The 23,033-nt window shown below is 38.3% G+C and overlaps 1 protein-coding gene and 1 long non-coding RNA gene across 2 annotated transcripts in view; both read left to right on the top strand.

The window, feature by feature from the left end:
* The first annotated feature begins 4,428 nt into the window (after positions 1–4,428).
* Positions 4,429–7,550, top strand: LOC145420602 (uncharacterized). The gene is made up of 3 exons (XR_013901929.1): positions 4,429–4,786; positions 5,512–5,642; positions 6,947–7,550. It is a non-coding gene; the product is annotated as an uncharacterized LOC145420602 (long non-coding RNA).
* A 3,557-nt stretch (positions 7,551–11,107) lies between these two features.
* scara5 (scavenger receptor class A, member 5 (putative)) overlaps positions 11,108–23,033 on the top strand; it is a 104,081-nt gene continuing 92,155 nt past the window's right edge. Inside the window, exons 1-2 of the mRNA XM_026194496.2 lie at positions 11,108–11,318; positions 16,607–16,724. Of these exons, the coding sequence (XP_026050281.2) occupies positions 16,613–16,724 (112 nt within the window). The 5' untranslated portion in view covers positions 11,108–11,318; positions 16,607–16,612. The remainder of the gene's footprint in view (positions 11,319–16,606; positions 16,725–23,033) is intronic.

The raw sequence follows: 23,033 nt of genomic DNA, 5'->3' as shown, positions 1-23,033 counted from the left end.
GAGACTCAAACCAGCAACCTGCAGCTCCCTGCTTGGCTGCTCCAGTTTTCTCCTCACTCATGTTGCCCACCAGTGATTTCTAGCTGCCCACCCACACAGCAGGCTAGAATATGCGCTGAGCCTCAGCACCCAATACTTGGACATGTTTTCTTTATTAAATAATGAACCAGACCCCAAAAAGTAAACAGCTGTAATTGCTAGGCAACGGGAGCAGCATTTGGTGATGCAGCACCTGACATTCCTGACCATGTGGGCGGAGCATGCATGGAATGGAACGTTTAGTAGAACTGTGCAACACAAGCACTTAGTTCCAGCATGTTTCATTGTATCCAGACACAGCTAGAGACACATCTACAGCAGCATCTCTGTGCAGGACAAACGACAGTTGACGAAAAAAACTTAGAAAACTTCACTTCACTCCTCTACAAAACGTTGGTTCCTTTGTTTAAAAGGCCAAAATGAATCAAGGGAGAACGAGAAGAGGATCGGCGAGTGCTTCACCATACAATACAGTACAGCTGATTAACCTGCAAGAAGAATTTCAAATGATGCAGGCTGAAAATGTCAAATTAAAAGAAGAGGCAGAAAAATCAAGAGGAGAAGCTAAAAATTCAAAGTTTGAAACTGAAGTAGTATTGCAGGAATTACTGCATGTGGGTCTCAAACTTAAAGGAGAGAAAATGGGAAAACAACAGGCAGAAAACGAGAATGAAAACATGAAGAAAGAACTGTTGGAAGCTCAAAAAGCATTGGAGGAAGAGAAAAGCACAGCACAAGAAGCCAAAAATAAATATCAAACTGCAAAGAAGGAGGCAGGAAATGTGATGCAGGAATTACAGGAGGTGCAGGAAGCTTTTGAAGAGGGAAAAAGGAAAATGCAGTTGGAAACACAAGAAGCTGCAAATGTAACGGCTGAAGCTGAAAAACTAAGGAAGGAATTACTGCATGTAAAGCAACAACTTGAAGACGAGAAAAATCGTAAACATGAGGCAGAAAATGAGATTGAAAATATGAAGAAAGAATTGTTGGAAGCTCAAAAAGTGTTGGAGGAAGAGAAAATGAAAATACAGGAAGCAAAGAAAGAAATGGAAGATACAAAGACTTACACTCAAAACATGAAGAAGGAACTGATGAAAGTGAAAGAAGAACTTGCAGAAGAGAAAATTGAGGTGAAGGTATTCAAGAAAGAAATGACCGGCTCTGCGGTGACCAAGAAAGACTGCAAAGACGCACTTAAAGAAATACGAAAGGACAAAAAGGAAGCTAAAGAGCTCCTCAAACAGAAAGTGAAACTGGCCAAACAGCAGCTGAAAGAAAAATTTAAAGATGCCGAGGAGCAGCTCAACAAAACCTTAAAAGAACTGAAGGCAAAAGAAAAAGAAAAGAAAGCCGAGGACAGGAGGGGATTCTGGAGCAGACTGCTGAGAAAGAACTGACCCAGCAGCATCGAGTTTGAGGAGATCAATAGTTTCTTCCTCCTCTCTCCACCTTTCTTTCACCCCATCCTTCTTCTTGGGATGTTTGTTTGTTTTTTTAAAAACTCTAATCTAAATACATGTACTGAAATACACAAATAAAATTGCCATAACTTGACCTCATGTTGCCTGCTTCTTTTCTTGTGTGTCTGTGGATGTAAAACAGTAACACACTTTCTGCTCTGTGTGTCTTTAATTGTAAATAAATGTTTTCATTTTAAATCGCAGTGCAAAAAACTTCTGCTCTAAATCTTTTTGTTTAGCAAAAAGCTTTTTTTTTTGCCTGTTGTGGAAGTTTTCCATTTAAATAAAGCTGCAGACGAGCGGTGAGCAGTAGCTAACATTCTTTAATCAAAACACACAAAGAACAGACAACCAAGCTTGATGAAGTCCCTGCATGACCGCGGGGCAGACGGTCAGCAGAGTCTCCCTGAGCCTAGCATGGCTCTCAGTTAAATACCTTCTCCAGGAACTAAAGGCAGTACACAGCTGTTTCACACCTTAAGGTTCACACTCACTTGCTACCTACCAGAGTCCTCGAAGAGACAAAAGATTCTTCCTGTGGAGTTGTCTGCTTCCCCCAACTTGTCTTACTGTATGAGTGTGAGTGTGAGACATGTTAAAATCCAGTGGCACCAAGGTATAATACAATAAAATAATGTGATTAATACATAAGTAAAAGAAATTCCTATGCATGCCCCTTCCTGATTTCTTATGTTTTAAAATAATAAAAAATGAAAATTTCTACAAAATCTTTTAAACTGAAGTGATTCATTCTTCTGCTACTACTTATCTCTGGGAATGTTCAACCAAAACTTGGTCCTGATGTTAATCCAAGGTTTAACACTCCTGCTGATTTTAAATCTAGATCAGGTCTTGGTTATTCACCAGACATTATTGTTTTGTCTGAAACACAATAAAATCTTTATCTGGTGATAGTACTGGTATAATGGTTCCCCCACGAAATGACAAGGCTGACATTCTCAGTTGCTTTACTGAGCATTTTATAATGTCTGGTACACAAATTGAAAGTCTTTCTTATGAGCACTCCTGAGCTGCATTCTCTGATAATTTTATGGCTAGCCACTCCTTTAATTTTAACCCAAGCCCTAAAACATTTAGATACTAGAAAACCAACAGGCCCTGACAATTTGGAGATTTCCTTTCTAAAGCTAGCTGCTGATTTTATTGCCCACCAGTTACTTATCTTTTTAATCTTTCTTTGGATACAAATAAAATTCCAACCATATGGAAGTCTGCTTTTCTGTGAGGATCTGTAAGTTTTAAATAATTATTGGCCAGCTTCTACATTATCTGCTTTTGTTAAAGTTCTGGAAACTCTTTTTAGTGAACAGCTGAAAGATTTCCTGACTGTAAATAAGATTTTAAGTGACTTTCATCAGGCTTGAGGAAAAATTACAGTACAACTACAGCAGCCTTAAAAGTGATAAATCATCTAATCGATTCAGTTGATAACAAGAAACACTGTGTAGCCCTTTTTATTGATCTAGCCAAGGCATTTAAAGCAAACACTTGTCAGTTCAGGGTTGTCTGAAAAAACTGTTTCAAAGTTATTTATCAGGCAGGTCTCAGTGTGTACAGGTAGGAGTCACTTCTAGCTTGCTTAATGTAACCAAAGGAGTGCCCCAGGGCTCTGTTCTTGGGCTGCTGTTCATTTTTATGCTGATGATATGGTGATGTACTCTTCTGCACACACTCCTAGCCAGGCTATCTGTCAGCTTTAATCAGCTTTCACAACAGTACAGCCTAACCTGTGGGATTTAAAACTTGGTTTGAATGCTGACAAAATTAAAACGATGACGTTATAATAATAATAGTAATAATAATAATAATAATAATAATAATAATAATAATAATAATAATAATAATAATAATAATAATAATAATTTATGGCTTAAATTGGCATTGAAACACTATTTGGCGACCTATCCTCTTTTGTGCACCAAGTTTAAAAGCACAAATAAATAGTAGTATGTTTACACAGGCCTATATGTAATTTTCTCTTTAAAAAAAATGTTTCCAGGTGTCCCAGTCAACCGGCTATTTTGAGCTGCAACTGATCTCCGTGGAGAATGTAAACGGCGAGTTGGCAGGCGGGGAGTGCTGCGACGGCCCCCGGAGCTCCCAGGACCTGGGCTGCACTGAAGACGAGTGTGACACTTACTTTAAAGTGTGCCTGAAGGAATATCAGATGGAGGTGGCCACCACTGGCTCCTGCACGTTTAGAGCTGCATCTACGCAAGTTCTCGGTGGAAATTTTTTTTTGCCAACAATAAATCCAGTAAAATTGATGACGCTAACACGATTGTCATTCCCTTACTGTTTGCTTGGCCGGTGAGTATTTCCTGCTCCAGTTACAGTGCATCTGGAAAATATTCACGGGGTTTCACTTGTTTCACATTTTGTCATGTTACAGCCTTACTCCAAAATGGGTTAAATTCATTTTCACCTCAAAATTCTACATGCAATACATAATGACAGTGTGAAAAGTTTGCATGAAATTCTTCCAAATTTATGAAAAGCAAAACCCCAAAATTTAAGATGTATATGAGTATTCATAGCATTTGCTTTGACAGTCAAAATTGAGTTTCCGCTGATAATTTGTTTTCAAATTACCTGTGGTAAATTCAGTTGATTGGACATGATTTGGAAAGGCACACACCTGTCTATATAAGGTCCCATAGTTGGGAGTGCATACCAGAGCACAAACCAATCCATGCTTTGTCCTGTGTGTAGACAGGACTGGCACATGAGGAATCAACCTAAAAAAAATCTGAAAATCTCAAGGAAATTGGTATATGCCATAATGGGTATGTAGCCACTGTTATAATATCATAAAATATAATGTAAGGGGAAAAATTATTACATAAAAGAATTTAAATAAGAAGACAGATCAATCTTGAATCTTCATGTAAATGTTAACAACATAGACATGTCATGAGTCTGCAGAGCTCCCAGATCCATGGGGAGTGTTACATGTTAAGGACCCAGATAAAGAGTCTGATTTTTTTTTTTTAAATTCTTAAACAGAGTGATTGTGTTGTTAAGCAAAAAGGAGTTGCTAAATGGGGCATGTTTATATAGCTGTTCATCCCAAATTTGAGTGATGGTGAAGGCTGTTGTGACTATATCATTAAATGGGCAACACTTCAACACTTCGTTCAGGAACACATGTATGCACTGAAATATTAAGTCCTAAATGTCATGTGACTGGTTGTTTTTCCTTTTCCTCAAGCGGACATACACTTTGACTGTAGAGGCCTGGGACTGGGACAACAACACACACAACAGTAAGTCAAAACTTCACATACATCCAATGCAGTTTATATTGCAGTTTCTCAATAAGATTTGCTTATGACCAACACTAAAACATTCATCTGAGCTTGTCAGCCATGTCCACTCACTTATCTACATTTTTGGTTTAAAATGTGAAACGACCTCCAAACTGATGACCCATTCCTATGGCACAAATAGACACAAAAACCTTCTGTGAGATTTAATTTATAGAAACAGTTTCTAGAACCCAAACATTTTATTTAGTACGTCTTGATGCATTCTCAATCATCCAAGTGACTTCTTCAGTCTCAGCTGACTGACCTGCAGTCAGCTGAGACTGAAGAAGTCACTTGGATGAGTGACGAAACGTTTCTCCCACAAAACACTACATCTAGATGAACAGAATCAACTTTTGGAGATTTTATTTAGTAAGACACATGGACAAAAAGAAAGGATCACAATGTTGATATTTATCTTTATTTTTTAATAACCTACAGATTTGTTTGAGATGTTCTGCTGTGAGCTTCTGAGAAGTCATTTAAAAGCTTTGTCAAACAAAAAAGAAACACTAAAGAGGGTTTATTTACCTCTGTTATCGGTTAGCTGCTATTCTGGATCACGATCATGTGGAAGTAAGTGAGGAAAAATAAACACCAGATACAGAGCATTAGAACAAAGAAGAGATTTTAAGGCGATGACAAAGGGAATGTATTCATAGTTACATATTTGTGTTCGGCAGATGCAATTATGGCTGGCAGGGAGAACTTTGTAACGAATGTTTGACTTATCCTGGATGTGTCCATGGAACTTGCAACATGCCCTGGCAGTGCAACTGTGAGATGAACTGGACAGGTCTGTTTTGCAACAGAGGTATGACTAAAAATTTCTTACATTTTAATCACTTCTCTGCCAAAACAGTATGGTCCCTGCTTATTCAGTACTCGTAGTAAAATAACAATGAAAAATAACCAGTAAGTCAGTTGATATCCACTAAAACAAAATGGAATGACTTCAGTATTATCCAATTCTCCAGTTTAAATGTAGATATAAGCATGTCTTCAGAGGAGAAAAGGGTAGGATAACTCAGGGAATACTATTACAAAAGTACAAAAGAAAGTTACAAATAACAATTCAACACTGTGATTGGCAGGCATTGCATCTTTTTTAAAGAAAAAAAGATTTCTGTGGGTATATCATGCAATTTGACCAGATTAAAGACCCTTAGAGAAAAAGGTTCCAGTTCTCCAGTTCATGCAAATGCATAGAGGTGGCATGCTTTACATCACTCCATCCAAGGCTTTGCACTGCACTTGATAGTTTAAGGTTTGGATACAGCTGCTCGGACATTGAAACCCATTCCATGAAGCTCTCTACGTATTGTTTTTGAGCTAATTTGATGGTTACATGAAGTTTAAGGGGCTATAGCAATTGACTGCAGAAAGTTAATGACCTCTGTGCACTAAGCATCTGCTGAACCCACTCTGTGATTTTACATAGCCTACAATTTCACTGTTGAGTTGCTGTCATTTTCAGTTGCTTCCACTTTGTTATATTTAATCCCCTTTTGTATTTCCTATTCTGCCCTTCCATTCTTGTCTCTTTGTTATCTGATGTGTTTGTGTCAAGAGTTCAGTTTGACCCCCTTTGACAGATTTTGTTTACACAATAACAATCAGCTGTCTCAGGTCATTTAACATGGTTGCATTTCCTGAATCACGATCACGTCTACAAGGCTGACATCCAGTTATTTGAGCAGATCAGTTGCAGAACTATGTTACTGACACAAATGGGTGCCAATCCAGTCAGTGGGTTTCATTAAAGCTCTTTATTTTTGCTCAAAACATTGCATTTAGTATGGAATGGGGATTTTGTTTTCTCTCTCTGCTGCTCCATTTAAAGATGCTGATCAGCTCCAAGTGCTCTAAACACGTGTTAATTATTGAGATAATATTGGGATAAATAAGCATGTTTATACATGTTTTCGTGTTTTAGAGTTTGAATTCAATCTAGGAGAATAAGACTTGAGGAGGAGGAAACGAGTGGCATTTTAAGACTGTCTCCTTCTTTCCTGTCTTAGACACATTTTAGAAATGCATTTAATATCAACTGTTTGGAAAGTATTTTCTATTGAAGAGTATTTTGTACTTACATGCTTTTTCCTTTCACTATTTCAGCAGCAGTTTCACCTGACTCAGCTTAAAATCTATAAATCAGCTCCAGACTGTGCAGCCAGCAGACCAAGTGACAAGTGAGCACATTGTGCTAGTTTAATCCTTTTTCCGTAGTCTCCCATGATTTCAAATCCTTTAAAATTTGTCTTTTAAATCCTTATAGCATCTCCATTAATTACACATATCTTATTCATGTATAAGCCAGATATTCACGTCTTTATTTCTCCTGGGAAGAAGCTAGTCTTATTGCTCATTCTTGAAGTGTACATAACTATTGCAGTGCACCTTTGCATGTGTTACCCCACACCTCTACACAGCAATTTAAATATAGCAATATGAGAGAACAATAAAGTGTATGAAGTGATTTATGATTGAGCAGAAGCTTTGTTTTCTTCAGGACTTTGATGGTTTTTTTGAGTGTACATATTTTTCTGAGGTTTCCATATATCATAATTTGAGTTTTTCTTAAAAAGTGATCATTTGTTTTTTTCAGACCATCTTTTTAGTTTTGTCATTTCTTGTGTCGTGACCTGCAAAAGCTGTTGCAAATTCTCTCCATGACAAAGAATATATGTATCATCCGCAAATAAAAATGAACTTCGACATATCTGCTGCTCTGCATGTATCATTTGCATATAAGATGAAGAGTCTGAATGTTGAAGAGTCCCTGCTCTCTAAATGCTTTTCACCCAGTCTAGCGCCACCCCTCTAATACGAGGTCTTTCCATTGTATCATTTAACATCTTGTCATCAAATGTGTCAGAGGTTGTTTTCAAGTTAAAAACTCCTGCCGCTTACTTTGTTTCATTGACACAATTTGTAACTTCTTTAAATAATTCAGTTAATGCCATGGATGTTGATCTGTTTGATCTAAATCCGAAAAATCCTGGTAATATTTTGTTTAGTTATAAATGTACACCGTCTATTAAGTATTTTTGAATAATTGTGGGAGTAGAGAAATGGGTCTGTAATTTGTGAACAACAACATATATGTGCTGTTACTGAATATTTACTTATTACCTATGACTTATCAAAGTTTTGACTCTCACAGGCTGCCAGAGATTCCTGCAGGCTTTCGTGCCCTCCACCAGTATGGCCTTGAGAGGTGCAGGTGCTATTAGTCTTCCAACATCCTCACGCCAAAAATAAGAAAAATCTCAGTCATTTCTCAGTGAACAGAACATACATAGACTGAAACATACACAGATTGAAAGCCAGAATGTGTGTCTCTGGCATTGGAGCTGAATGCTTTTTATGTCCAGCATCCACACCAACTAGCTGACTCTGATGCAGTTCATCAATACAGGATTTAATTCATTTTAAAAGTTTAATTAATATTGCAAAAACAATTTAGCTACACAGAAATGTAACTTATGTAAAAGAAAAGCAATATTATGGACAATGGAAAATCCTATAATCTATGATTATATACTTCACATATATTAGAAAACAAGAGGGAAAGAAAATACATTGTTTTAGCCCTCCGAGTGTTAGCAAGGGATACAAATTGTGTTTATTGGAGAATTGTTCAATATTAACATTTCTCAGCAAACTATGCATGTCTTTACAAAACTATTTAAACTAATTCAGCACTCGCAGACCCTCTAACTCTAAAACAGAAACTGAATTTGGTTTGGATTCCAAAATTGACCGACATAGATGGAAGTGAGGCAGAAAATAAAATACCAAACTGGAGAAACTTTAAAAAAGCTTGTTTGCAGCTAAAATTACACAGTTTTTTGTTTTGTCTATATCATGTTAGTATACATGCAGTCACTTTTTAATATCTATAACACTTTAAGACACAAACTCAAATGGTAATTGTGTGTATAACACTGTTGTTCATGTGTTAAAAACTGAGAAAGACCTAACAATGTAACAATGTAATGTATGAATAATATTCTTAAGTTCAGCTAAGGAAACCCTGTGTCGCAAAATGTTTGATGCATGTGAGTCAAACCTCAGAGACGAATCCAATATTACTCTGATTTTGAATGCTTGATGTAGCAGTTGAAGAAAAAGAAGCCAGTCCCTGACTGATTTTAGGATATAGTTCAGTCTTATCGGCATTTAAAACAAGGAGTCTCTTGAGCAAATGCAGTTTTCTCTGTCCTTTCTTAAAGTTCTCTTCCATTATATGACCAGTTCAGCTTATTATTAAAAGAACCCCCAGGCACTTCTCAGAATTCATCTCAGTGTCTCTTCACTGGATGTTCTCTGGTAAAGGAGAAGGTTTGTACCTGCAGCAGTCGTCCACCAACTTTTCCCAGCACTGATCTGGAGATGGTACTTCTGGCACCAGTTCACAAACTCAGTTTCAGTACTGAACGCAAAGAGAATACAGGTAAACACAATGCAGTTTCTAAAAAAAGTGAGTGCCCCCTAAACTTAGTAACTGGTTGGACCACCTTTAGCAGTAACAACTGCAGTCAGGCATTTGTGATGACTGGCAATGAGTGTTTTACAGTGCTGTGGAAGAATTTTGGCCCACTCATGCAGCCATATTCAAGGGTTTTTGAGCATGAACCAGCTTTTTAAGGTCATGCCACAGCATCTCAATCTGATTCAGGTCAGGAGTTTTACTAGACTTGAAAGTCTTCATTTTGCTTTTCTTAAGTCATTGAGAGGTGTATTTCTGGTGTATTTTGGATCATTTGGATCAGAGGCCAAGTACGCTTCAGCTTGAGGTCACAAGCAGATGGCTGGACATTCTCCTTCAGGATGTTTTGGTAGACAGCAGACTGCTGTTACCCTTATGCCAGATGTAATGACACACACGCCTTCCAAAAAGCTCAACTTTGTCTCGTCAGTCAGTTTTTTCCCAAAATCTTAAGGAACATCAAGATTTTTTTCAGCAAACCTAAGATTTACATTTCAGTTCCTTATACTCAGCAATGGTTTTTGTATTGCAACTCTGCCACGCAGGCCATTTTTTCCCAGTCTCTTTCTTATGGTGGAGTCATGAACAATAACCTTAACTGAGGCAAGTGAGGCCTGCAGTTCTTTGGATGTTATTCGGAGGTCTTTGTGACTTCTTTGGTTAATTTTGGTCAGCCAGCCAATCCTGGGAAGGTTCACCACTGTTCCATGTTTTTGCCATTTGTGAATAATGACTCTCGCTGTGGTTCGCTGGAGTCCTGCAACTTTAGAAATAGCTTTATAACCTTTTCCAGACTCAGAGATGTCACTTACTTTGGTTCTCATTTCTTCCTAAATTTCCTTGGATTGCAGCATGATGTCTGACTTGCAGGTTCTATTTAAGTTTAAGATTTATGATTGAGAGCAGGTGTGCCAGTAATCAGGCCTGGGTGTTGCTAGAGAAATTGAATTCAGATTTCCAAATATGGGATACGCCAGTTAATTTATGCTAAAATTATGGGTGTTGGGGTGGGGGGTCACTTTTCCACACAGGGCCATGTAGGTTTGGATTTTTTCCCCTACTACTACTTTTAGAAACTGCATTTTATGTTTACTTGTGTTATATTTCTCTAATATTTAAATTGTTTTGTTGATCTGAAACATTTAAGTGTGACAAACATACAAAAAATGTGAAATCAAGTGAGCAAACACTTTTATTATCACTGCATTTGTTCATTCAGACATAAAATGTTTTATGTATTTAGTGTTGAAACGAGGCAACTCATCCATGGTGCTAACTTCTGTCTCCAAACCACTCAACATGAGTGGCTTGAGTTGTTTACAAAGTTATAGGGGCATGACAGCAATGGTTTGGACATGTACAGAGGAGGTATTGTGAATAGCAGCTCCATATTCAGCATACAAAAGATGCTGAATATGGAGCTGCTAGTCAGGAAAAAAAGAGGTAGACTGCAGATATGAACGATGATGTAGTGAAGGGGGACATACAGAAGGCTGGTGTGCCAGATGAGGATGCAGGAGATGGAAGACAGAGGAGATGAAAGCAGGTGATTTGCTGTGGCGACCCCTAAAGGAAGCAACCAAAAGTGGAAGAAGATGGGACACAAACTCACTTTGTTTTATTACCTCCATCCCACAGAGGGCGCTCGTGTACAACAGGTGAGTGTCATCATCTTCACCTCGCAGCCTCTGTCCCAGCTGCTCGGCAACTTCAGCTGGAGTTTAGTGATGGTCACATGACGTTGTTATGGGTATATTACCCCAAAATGTCACAGTTTGCGCTCCACTACAGAGCTGCTGCCTGTCTCCGCAGCACTGACAGAGGCTGTGCATGTCCCTGTACTATTAGAAACTTTACCGATTACTTTTTGTTTTGTAGTTTTCATTATTTTTTTGAGAGCTGAGCCACTGAAAAAAGGAAGCGGGAGCAGAATTTTGAGGGCAATTATGAAAAACGCGGAGCAGTGAATTTTATTTCCCGTTGACAGCTGAAAAGGTGAGACAGGAGGACTCGTGCTGCTTCTCTCCTTCAGGATGTCGCACAGGCTTAGCATTATCTGAGAAAATATGTAACGAATTTTGACTTAAATATGCATCTGTCTGGTCTGTCATTCATTTGAAAAAGGGTATCATGCAATGTGTACACACAGAGGATCCCTAGTATAAATCACATAAGTAGGCTCTCGGGAAATCTGCGTAAGAGTAACAGATTTACCAAGGCTTGGTAAGTTAATTAGTGCGTTCATAGGTTAATGACGTTTGTCCCTCATCTGTAAAACCACCAACTGGGCTGTTTCGACCTTTGTAGAGTTGCTGATTTATTGACATGTGTTCCACTTTTATTGCTATTAGACTACTAGGCTGAATTGCTGCATACAATTTATTGGAGCTCAGCGCTACACAAGGACAGGAAACCCACACTTAATGGAACTCATCCTCAGAAAATTGTTGCTTTGTGTTTCCGCGGTCATGGATGAAGTATCTCTGCTAATTAACCGAGAAAAATGGGTTAATGTTGCACACGGATGACTGAACAATGGCGTGGAGTGTTTGCCTTACTGTGACGCTTTCAAGGGATCCAAGCTCAGATTTTATGGAACAAACTGAGCTGTGAGCTTTTGTTTTGATCACAGGGATTGTTTTTGATTGTAGTGATTATTTATTGCGTATTGAAAAGCAGTTTGACATTGGGTGTTATGTAATGTTTTGAAAATATATATTTATTCCAATTACACATGCACTCATTCATCTCTGTCGATGTACTTAGACTGTCAGGAGAGACCACACGCGTCGTGTCCCTCTGACCTCGCAGATGATCAGATTCTCTGCTGAGGGCAAATCTCACAGAGCGACAGTGCATGACAAGATAATTGCTTCCTCTTATGCTACTAGAATTGAGAGTGGTCTGCCTGCTGTGCTGAGTGAATTCCCATTCACTCTTTGTGCATTCATCTTCAGTGAAGTTGACCAGAGCAGATATTATAAGAGACACACAGAGAATCCTGGATTGAAATCTATGGAAAATCAGCAAAAATAAGAAATATAAATTCCACAGGTTCAAGTCAGTAAATGCTTTAAGTGGTGCTTATCATGTTATTTGAATGGTGATTCAATACAAATCACAAAACACTTGAAAAAAGGTAATTAATTAAACAGTAAAGATAATTTATGTGTTGTTTCAAAATAAATGTCCAAATAAATCCCCTGGCTGTTGCGGAGACAGTCATGATGGCAAGGTAACTAGATTTGTTTCTATTACTTTTATCAGACCCAACAATTTGCTATTAACAGCAAAGCTTTTCATTTTCTTTTCATTCAAACTGTGGCCAGTAGGCATGTAATTAGTGGTCTCTTTACATTTTGTTGCCAGGTGCATTATAGACCCAGAGCCAAAATACAATATAGACATACTATAGTGATTATGACAAAACAAATGTGCTTTGGAATCTGCCCTGCAACCAATCACTTAAGCAGGTACTGGTCACTGTTATGACACTACGAAGACATTTTTTTTTGTATTGGTTGAAAGAACTTGCTGGATTTTAGATTTTTTTTTTAATGCAAAAGTGCTTGTCTAAAGTGGATTTACAAGATCTTTGTAGTTCAAAATGAAAAGCAGTATGATTATCCCGTGGGAGCTAACATCTTTTCCCCCAATATATATCTACTTAAATGTAAGATGATTCCCAAAACAAGCCTTTTCACTCATAATTGTGGATGGTGTTAGGAGGATCAAGTCTGTGTATTGAGTAGATGTGCCCCTGATCCCAATCTCATGGAGCAACAACATGGCATGACCTGGTTACTACTTGAATTTTCTCCTTTTGGGTTAGATCTGAGCCCTGCCTCAGCAGAATGTGCAACAGGAAGTAGACAGGATACCAATGTGCTTTGCTACTGTATTAATTCGCCAACAAGTACCCGCACTGTTCTCACATGGACATCAGACATCAAACAGACTGCAATTTGGAGCTAACAACAGGAGGGCCGCGACAACGGCCATTTTTGACGTTAGGAAATTCTCACATAAATCTCTATTTAGGATTCTTTGATTGCTGTTTCTCTGCTCTAATTTCTCTGTAATTACCTTGTATGTGTACCACAGAACTCTGAAAATTTGTCTTTTATATTACTATAATACACAAAATCTTTGTTGGTTTGCATATACAAGAATGTCAGGAATCAACCAATCAAAACTGGCAAACAGGCATGTTTTAGGCCACTGAAGGTTCTCATCTATATCAGATATGATGTCATCACACTTTCTAGCAACCACCTATAAATGAACACCTTATGAAAGCATTGTAGCCTTTGAATTTCACAACACTAACATCTTAATTTGTATCCACTGCAACGTGCATGTTTATATTATAGCATCATTTTGTTGCCTAGCAACCACATAATCAGCGATTAAAACACACACAGTAAACAAAACTGTAGTATGGGCATGTGTGTAGCTATCTCATTCATTTCATGCTTAAAATTCTCTAATATTCATGTGGTGTTTATTTTAATTAATTTTTTATGATCAAATCCAGAAAAAACAAAGGTCTGTAGTTGCAGAGCTGGAGAGGTAAAACACTAACTGCTTGGCTTTCCCACCATCCTCTGTTGGCACTGAGCGATTAAAAGTGTTATATCCCACCAGACGCAGTGTAATTAGAAGATAACTCTCCCCACACGCACAAACACATGTATGGGAGTGTGGAGTTTTTAGTGGAGTCACCTAGCAACCCTAATGGCTTCTGCCTAGTCTTAGTCTAAATGTCAACCTGACCCCCTATCCTATCTTTAATGAGAGACTTGACTGAACGCTTTTTAATGACTTTCTCAAATACTCACAGATCTGCCACTAGGGTTTGTGGAAGTTTAAAACCCACGACTCCGTACTACAGCAGATTTCATTTTATCCCTCCGAGGTGTCTGACATAACCTCTCTATCCCTGTCTTATTTGTCCTGTGTTTCCTTTTATATTATTCATATTTGGTTTGCCTTATGCATACTGTGGGAAACCCTGCCCAAGCTAGAAAAGTAAACATGCTCGACGTAAAGTAAACAGTCTGGTGAACGAGTTCATGCTATTAGAACCTAAACATGCATGCTAATAAGTTCCTCGTTTTATTTAAGTCCTTAAGACTTAAATAAAATGTAAACCTCTGTGTGCTTTTATTAAAACTGAGTTACACAAGAGGTCATGTAACTCAGCTGCTTGATGACACTGTCAACCTGGTGCTCAAGGTGGGATTACTGCTTCCAAGAGAAGGATCTACTGGAATCCATAAATAAATCTGTTAAAATGCTCTGCATTCCTCACCTTGGGTATTTGAGAGAAAATAGAAAGTCAAACAAAATGCAGTAATGAATTTTGCTAATATAATTTTTTACATTTCACAGTGTTAGAATTTTTTTCTTCGCATTTTCTTCTTTAGTTCCACCAATATATTTGGAAATATTGAGCAGTCTGCCGGATTCTAGTTGTTCAAGCTCAAAGATACACTTGAGCTAATGATTAATTAAATCATTTATTTTTAATGTTATCATAAGTTATTACTCTTCAAATTATTGCTGGAATCTCAAATTAGAAATGGTAGTGTTCATATGATGCTAAACTGGCTGTAATCCCCAGCTTAGTTACTGGTAATTAAGTCATGTTTTCAATCAAGGGTTAAATTGGAATTACAACATGGATCCTTCTCATTCCAAGTACTTGTGTTTACCTAGGTGTCTGGAAAAAATGCGTAATTAAACAGTGATTATTTACTGGTTACAGTATTAACATGTAAGTGAAAACTTAATTGTCTAATACAATCTAACACAGTACATTCCCATGTTTAAAACTTGCGTTGTCACATGTTTAAAGATATGAAAACAGCATATGTGTAAACTGGAAATCTCTCAACAGTAGTATCCCATCTAACCAAAAATCCAACATCCAGAAAGTACAGAGCAAAAACTGCTTTTTATTTTTGTGGGCAAAATTTCTTGTTCTGCTGCCACTGCAGACTCAATATATTTCAGAAAGTGGTTGTTAATTAGATACACTGTTCATCAGATAATTTATAAAATTGAGTATGGCTACCAGCTCTATATTTACTCACTTACCATTTCCACTTGGGCTGACATTCAAATACTCCACCATGTTTTGGAAAACTGGCACAGAAGTTAAACCAAATTGCTTGAGAAGCAGAAGTCACTTCCACACACTGCTCACTGCCAGTTGGTATGAAAGGTGAATAACTCCTTTTCTCATGGCCTATGACTGACCTTTCATAATGTTTTATGTGTTTTCATTCATACCTTTTCTAAATGTTGCTTTCTAAAAGCAAAAAGACTAATGTAATTGGGCTGAAACATGACTTCTCTCCATCTCTGCTGGCTGAGGAAACAAATCGCATAACACTGGCTTAAAGACTGCCATATCATAAGCGTTTCCTTCTGTTTAGCTTGGAAATGTGTGTTTATTGTTGTTTAAAGCTGATCAGCGCTCCCACAGCTGCTCTACCTCATTCGCAGTAATAGAAGGCAGTAGCTCACACTTACTTTTTAAGGACCACCTGTACTTGTGAGATGCTGACAGTGTGGACTGTGTAGAAAGAAAGATGGAAGTTAAAGTCAGATTGTGGAAATCTATGGGGGGAAAAATGTCGACTCCTTTGATTCATGCCCTCAGTAGACAGTTTGCTGTTTACTTGTAGTCAAAAGGTATGATAAAGAATGGTCTGGTTTTGTGCATGCCTACCTTGTGATTGACAAATCAATCCTGTATGAGCATGGCTCTTTTAGTTTCCTACTAGCAGAAATGCACTCTGGTTTCAACACACAAAGGTGGCAACAGAAAAAGCTTCCCACTGGGACTTCAATAACCAAAAGGTGACTCTAAGGTGGCTGTGCCCATATTTTGCATATAGACAGTGGTTGACAGTCACTGAAAAAGTACATTCAATAACTGCAACCATTGCAGTCACAACGTAAGTAGTGAAAACTGTACATTTAATCTTCAGTTAACATCACATACTGTTTTTAGGATGAAGAAGCTGTGTCTCTGCTTGAACATTGTATAACAGCATGGTTTCTGAGCAGATCATTTTAAATATTAGCATTTGAGGCTAACCAAAATAAAATACTGAAATGTAGCTAATATACAGGAAGCGGACTGATCCAGATTTTGGTTTCCATGTGCGTGTAAACTCACTCAACATTAGATTAAACTTTCAAATATTTATTTTGGTTTTAGACAGATTACAATCCTAAAATAAGCATATGTATTTTCTCTGTTCTCTCAGGAGGAGATGGAGAACAAGGCCATGTATCTGAGCACAAATGAAGAGAGAGAGAACGTCTCGCTTTATGAAGAGGCCTATGATGGACACAACTTGTCCAAACTCAACCTGTGTGATGAAGGTAGGAGGAATAACTGAGCTGTGAAAGTGCTGAGTTGAACCCAAGGCTTGCTGCTTTAGTTCTTTTAACTAAAATGCAGGCTTTTTCCAAAGGAACAACCTCGATTTAACCTCCCAGCGCACCCACTGCATGTCCTGCTGCAATAAGTAGGTGATCACAGATGTTTGTAGTGAAGGGTGTTCTCTAATGACAAGGGCAGCTCTGAAAACTTACCGGAAAAAGCAGGAAACAAAATGGAAAAATAACTGATTTTCAGGACCTTTTATTCATATATATACAAAAGCCACCCACACGCTGATAACAAAGACCGGATCTGTCAAGTGCGCTAACACACAGGCACAATGCTGTCACCCTTTGGCTCTCACGCTGCTCTCACTGTGGTCATCTATAGAAGCCAGAAATATCCAGGAGCAACATCTGTATATGTGTGTAAATGCAGGTGCAGCTGAATGAATCCGCAGTTGACCCTGTGGTGGTCTCAGGTTTCAGTGCAGGAACGGCCAGTTTGTTGGGAAAGACTTATTAAATGTCAACTTAAGAATTTGTTGACATTTTAATGGAAAGTGGACAATGGCCGTACAGATCAGAAACTGTCCTCGTCCACTTTTACTAATCCAAGAACACTTTCACACCTCATTCAATTAAAGAGAGCATTTCTACCAAACAGTTTTAAAGCACAAGACTGACAGAATTTTAAAAACAGAGGTTAAATTAACCAGGCAGATTGCCCAAAACTCTAGTTTCTCAAATGACAGCTTGAGACTAACTGCTACACACTTACATGTTAAGATGCCAAACTTTTACTGAAACATGCTCTTTGGCTGCTACTCTTCATCTTTGGGACAACTGAACAGGGGGTGATTTGTTTATAACACGCCTATTTAAGTTTCAAGTTTGGCTTACAGTTAACATTAGTGAGGTGTTGTTACTTTAAGTAGTGAAAACCAAAACGGGCAGTTACAGTTGTTAGCTGTGTGGTAAGCTTCACCTCAGCTTATTTATTTAAGTCACACAGACCTAGAGATGGTTTGGTGGCTCCTGGCAACAACCTGTGACTAGGGGAAAAATGTGTATTTCCTAACTGGCTAGCGAGTGGTTGCTGTAGGTTGCTGGCTGACTCCAGATAAAATTAGTCACAAAAGCTATACAGTCTTTTGGCTTCTCTCTTTAGGGGTCACCACAGCAGATCTGCCTCCACCTCACATTATTTAAAATATCCTCCTCTGTCACAATAAACATTTTCCTTTTCCTTTACATTTCTGTTAAAACTACGTTCATGAACTCTGTGGTCTTCCTCTTTTTCTCCTCCCCTCCCATGACATATTTTGTTTGGGATACCCACCATCCCCGCTCTGTACATGTCCAAATCATCACAGCATTGTCTCTCTCTCTTGATCTGAGCTAATCTCGTCCCTCATGCTCACTCCCAACTAGCAGATTGCTGCAATCACCCGTAGTTAGACACTGACTGGTCTGCAAACACTTGCCAACTGCTCACTAAGTGCTAACAAAACTGTGAAGAGTGTGAAGCCACTCAGAAACAGGGAATGTTCACTTGCATTTAACATATATCAAAAGTTACATCCTCTTTGTGACCAATTTCACCCACTGACAACAACCTCCAGCAGCCATGGAAAGGCAAGTGGTTGCTGGAGGTTGGTGATTGCCAGAGATACACTAACCGGTCTCTATCCCTGTGTGACTGAAGCCTTACAAAGCTGGATAGAATGTACTCATGTTTATTGTGACAGAGGAGGATATTTTAGATAATGTGAGGTGGAGGCAGATGATCTGTTGTGGTGACCCCTAAAGAGAGAAGGCAAAAGAAGAAAACAAACGTGTAGCTTTTGTGACTGATTATATCTGGATTCAGCCAGTAACCTACAGCAACCACTCGCCAACCACTCAGGAAATACACATTTTTCCCAATTTTTCTCTGTGGAAGGCATTTGAAACATTTGTTAATGTAGTTATGTGATAAATAATATATCTTGTTCTATCATTAATTCCACTAACAGCAGAGCTGATTCTATCCTGTCCTCCAACCCACGGGTCAAGGTGTTCCCGGGTTATCAATATCTGTGATAATTATCTGGGCACAGAATGCCAGAGCTTCCTCAAACATAACTTATTTATTTCCTATCAATTGTTTAATTTCTATTAATTACCTTGGTCATATCACACTGTGTTGGTTTTTTTAATAGTCACAAATAGTCACTTGTAGCACATAAACGATTGGTTTTAAAGGGACCATAATGATAACGCTGTGGAGATAACGCTGTAGGTTATCGCCACAGGCTAAAGATGGAAAAGTCATCAGCATCACTAATGGAGCAAATTTTGCTGACTGACTGGCCAGGTTACATCCACAGATGACTGGTGTACTGGACAAGAATTTGAGGCTAAATTATGCTCTGTTTATTTGCTGTTTATGTATCAGAATAACTATTTACTACATTTTTATACTTTTGAGAGATATTCCCAGATCACAAAGGTAAGATAACAGAGGCGGCAAGTATTGGAAAGTCTGAGTGCTCTTAATTATGTCATAGTTTGGCTGTTTTTGTGCACAGCTGGGATTCTTGGTTTGTGTCTTTGGCCGGCCTTATCTGTGGTTCGTCATATATAAGAGAAGCCAGTGTGTCACTGCTTCCCCAGTTAATCAACAAAATCATCGTCAGAAAGCTGAGATGCTGGGGTAAAGTGAAGATTACTAGGGCTTTAATCACTAAGAGCACCGTAAGCACAAGCTAGCAGGGCAGTGAGGAGGGGACACATCAGGCTCGAGACCAGAATAAAGCAACTGAGCCTAGCGCGAGCACACCCTAAAACTGGATTTTTTTTTTTTTAAACAGCACAAGATCTAGCAGCAAATTCTCTACAAAAAATACATAATGCAAATATGATTTACAGAGAAGAGTCAAAGTTAACACAGTTTACCCAAGCAAATGGAACATGCTAATTTTAAATGATGTTGTCATTCATTGAGGGAAAAGGTTATCCAAAGCTACCTGGCTCTTTGTGAAAAAAGTGTTCGCCTAGAGGGAAATAGCAAAGACCCAGCAAGAACCACAGTCAAGCAGGAATAACTGGAAATGCATCTTTTCACATAGCCGTTTTGGCCCACTCTTTTACGCAGAATTGTTTTAATGAGTCCAGCGTTATTGGAAGGTTTTCAAGGATGAACGACCTGTTTAAGGTTATACCAAAAAGCATCTCAACCTGGACTTTGACTAAGCCACTCCAGAACTGTCGTTTTGTTTTTTAGAGCCATTTGTTTTATTATTGTTGAATCATGAACCTTAACTGAGGCAAGTGAGGCCTGCGATTCTTTAGATGTCGTTCTGCTTTTTTTGGGACGTCCTAGATGGGTTGTCGATGTGGTCTTCGGGTAATTTTGGCAGGCCCGTCACTCCTTGGAAGGTTTGACACTGTTAGAAATTTTCTCCCTGTGTGTAATGGCTCTCACCAATGTTTCACTGAAGTCCCAAAGCCTTGGAAATGGCTTTGCAATCATTTCCAGACCGATAAATGTCAGTGACTTTGTTTCTCAGCTGCTTCTTTCTATGTTTCTTTAGATGATGTGATGCTTTTTGAGGTCTTAGCCTGCCTCATTTCATCAGACAGGATCTATTTCACTGATGTTTTGATTCAACAGCTCTGCCAGTAATCAGGCCTGGGTGCAGCCAGTGAAATTGAGCTTAGCTTTCCAAAATTGTGGTTAATTGTTTAATTCATGATTTAACAATGAGGACAAACCCTTTTTCACAGCACTGTAGCTGCATTTCCTTTTCAACATTTGCTCATAATCTATAAGCACAACCTAATCTACTTTTATCCAGTCATAGAACGGTTATAACACCTCCACCAGCTCGACTCAGGAGACATTATGTATTTGTGTTGGAGAGTCTCTTTTATTTTGGAAGAAAAATCCTTGCTTGGTGGTCTTATAATTTAAAGTGTCATTAAGTCCCCCCCCCCCCCCCCCACAGTCTCATGGATGATTAGGAATTATAATAGCACGCTATTATTAATTTGACGTTCACATGTTAATGGTTAAACGTGCAAGCTTAGAATGGGGTCTTTAAAAAAAATCACCTGTCAATTACAGAGACCTACAGAGTGCCAAGTGTTTATGGAATCTGTTATACTTGCCAGACAGCATGTGTATTTGATCTGGAAAGTTACATTTAAAAGAACAGCAAAATTCAGCCATTTTACCCAAGCGCGTGTACATACCCAGACTCACACTAACTCAGCTGGAAACAAACAGATTCTGTAGATTTGTCAAAATCAGTAGGATTTTTTTGTTGCTTCTCCAAGTTTACTAATAAAGGAAAGCTCAAAGTTTGCTAATTCCAGTCTAATCTGTTTATTAAACAGTGCTGTATGCTAACAACATATCGCCAAAGACACGTGAATCAAAAACATAAAACAGGACGATAATATCATTTCCAAATGAGTCGAGTTACTTACTGACTGGCTTCCTTTGCTCTCAGATGTCAGTTGAAAAAGAAACACTCTTAGTTAAAGTCACCAACTCAGGCTTAGATAGTATTCTTTTTTTTATAAAACAGCCAGTGCAATGTAATCATGCTGAAGAAAATCATAAATGTAGGAGTTTTTAAAAGACAGTGTGGTAAATAAGATTAGCTGTCTTTTTTTGGTCTCCACCACCTGTGCTTACAGTAGCCTGTGAAGCTTGTGAAAGGGGGCAACTAGTCTAGCTTAGTATAAAGACTGAGGGGGAAAAAATCTGGCTGTCCAAAGTTTAATTATATGCCTCCTACTACCTCTAAACTGTTTATTTAAGTCATACAAGCCCAGTTAAAGGAGTTACAACTCATTTCTTGTGGGGAAAAAACCGTCACATATTCAATTTCCAGTGTTTATGCTAAGTTAATCACCTCTCTTGCTCCATACTTGCATAATATACAAACATACACACATGTATGCCATGGAAACGATTTTCTCATCTCGTATACATCCCAAACTGTTAAAGGTCCAGTAACGCATGTCTCACAGTCACGCTGAAATGTTTGATAATGTTTCCCTCGTGATACATGTTGTTATGAAAATGTTTGCTGAGATTAAAGAGCGTTACGTGTCATTGTTTTCAGTTTAGTATTCCAACATCACTTAAAGAGGCAGACTGGCTTAGAGGACCATTTTGGTTTCTATACACTCCAACTATGTGACACGTACATACATCTAAGCCAGCTGTGTTTGTCTAATGCTGGAGGTGTGTGTGTTCTTCATCATAAAGTGTGTGTGTGTGTGTGTGTGTGTGTGTGTGTGTGTGTGTGTGTGTGTGTGTGTGTGTGTGTGTGTGTGTGTGTGTGTGTGTGTGTGTGTGTGTGTGTGTGTGTGAGAGAGAGAGATGGATTGTCACGGTCCAAATGAAACCCTGCTGCAACATCATGACTGTTGACAGGAAGATGGACTCTCATTATAAACTCGTGTGAGATTTTTATCACAGCGTTCATGTTTTCCCTCGGATACCTACGGCCTTTTTCCCAAGACATTTCGGATCAAGCAAGATCGGTGGAAAGCATGCCTCTGTACCCTTTGGAGACTGACTGATCCATGTATTTGATACAGTTATGTCGTCAAATGTATTTAGGTAATCAGATTCTGAGAAATCATAGCAAATTAATCCCATTAAAGAGATCAAGATAATGTTAACATTTCACATTTTTCCATGTGGTTTATCTTAATAAGAATGTTTAATATTTAGCTGTAGTTTTCCGCTTTCCTCTTGATATGTAAAACAGCTGTCCACAAATAGCTTTTCCCTCTTGATAAGAGTTGGAAACTTAAGTGCATTTGTAAAACGAAATATATGCTTTATTATACTAGGCTTAACTATTTTTTTTACTATAAATGGAAATTGCTTATATTTTAAATAAGGCAATGTAAGCATTGTATTGTTTATTTGTCCATACTAGTTGTATTTTAGAACCTTTCTAATTTACCAAACAACTTTGTGTAATATTAAAATTAATTATCCAGACAGTGAACAGAAATTAAGAGTAGCTAGCTAGTTTAATTTAATCAGTTCAGTGCTGGCCCTCAGTGGCTTTAATTCTGACTTCTTTATGAAATCAAGAACTTATTTTCCAACAAAAAACAAAAACCTTACATTTCAAATCAGAAATCTTGCTTCTGTATTCTGTTCAGAAAGCTACTTACAATCATAGCCACTTCACTGGTTGTCCAACCCAGTACTAGAAAGAGGCAATCTATTGCATAAATGCGTGCTAACATTACACAGTAGCTGCAGATTTGTCAGATGCACATCATGATATG

The sequence above is a fragment of the Astatotilapia calliptera genome, chromosome 15, assembly GCF_964374335.1.
Source record: "Astatotilapia calliptera chromosome 15, fAstCal68.1, whole genome shotgun sequence".
NCBI lineage: Eukaryota > Metazoa > Chordata > Actinopteri > Cichliformes > Cichlidae > Astatotilapia > Astatotilapia calliptera.
The sequence above is the reverse complement of the archived record's forward strand: the minus strand, read 5'-3'. Positions and strand labels throughout refer to the sequence as shown.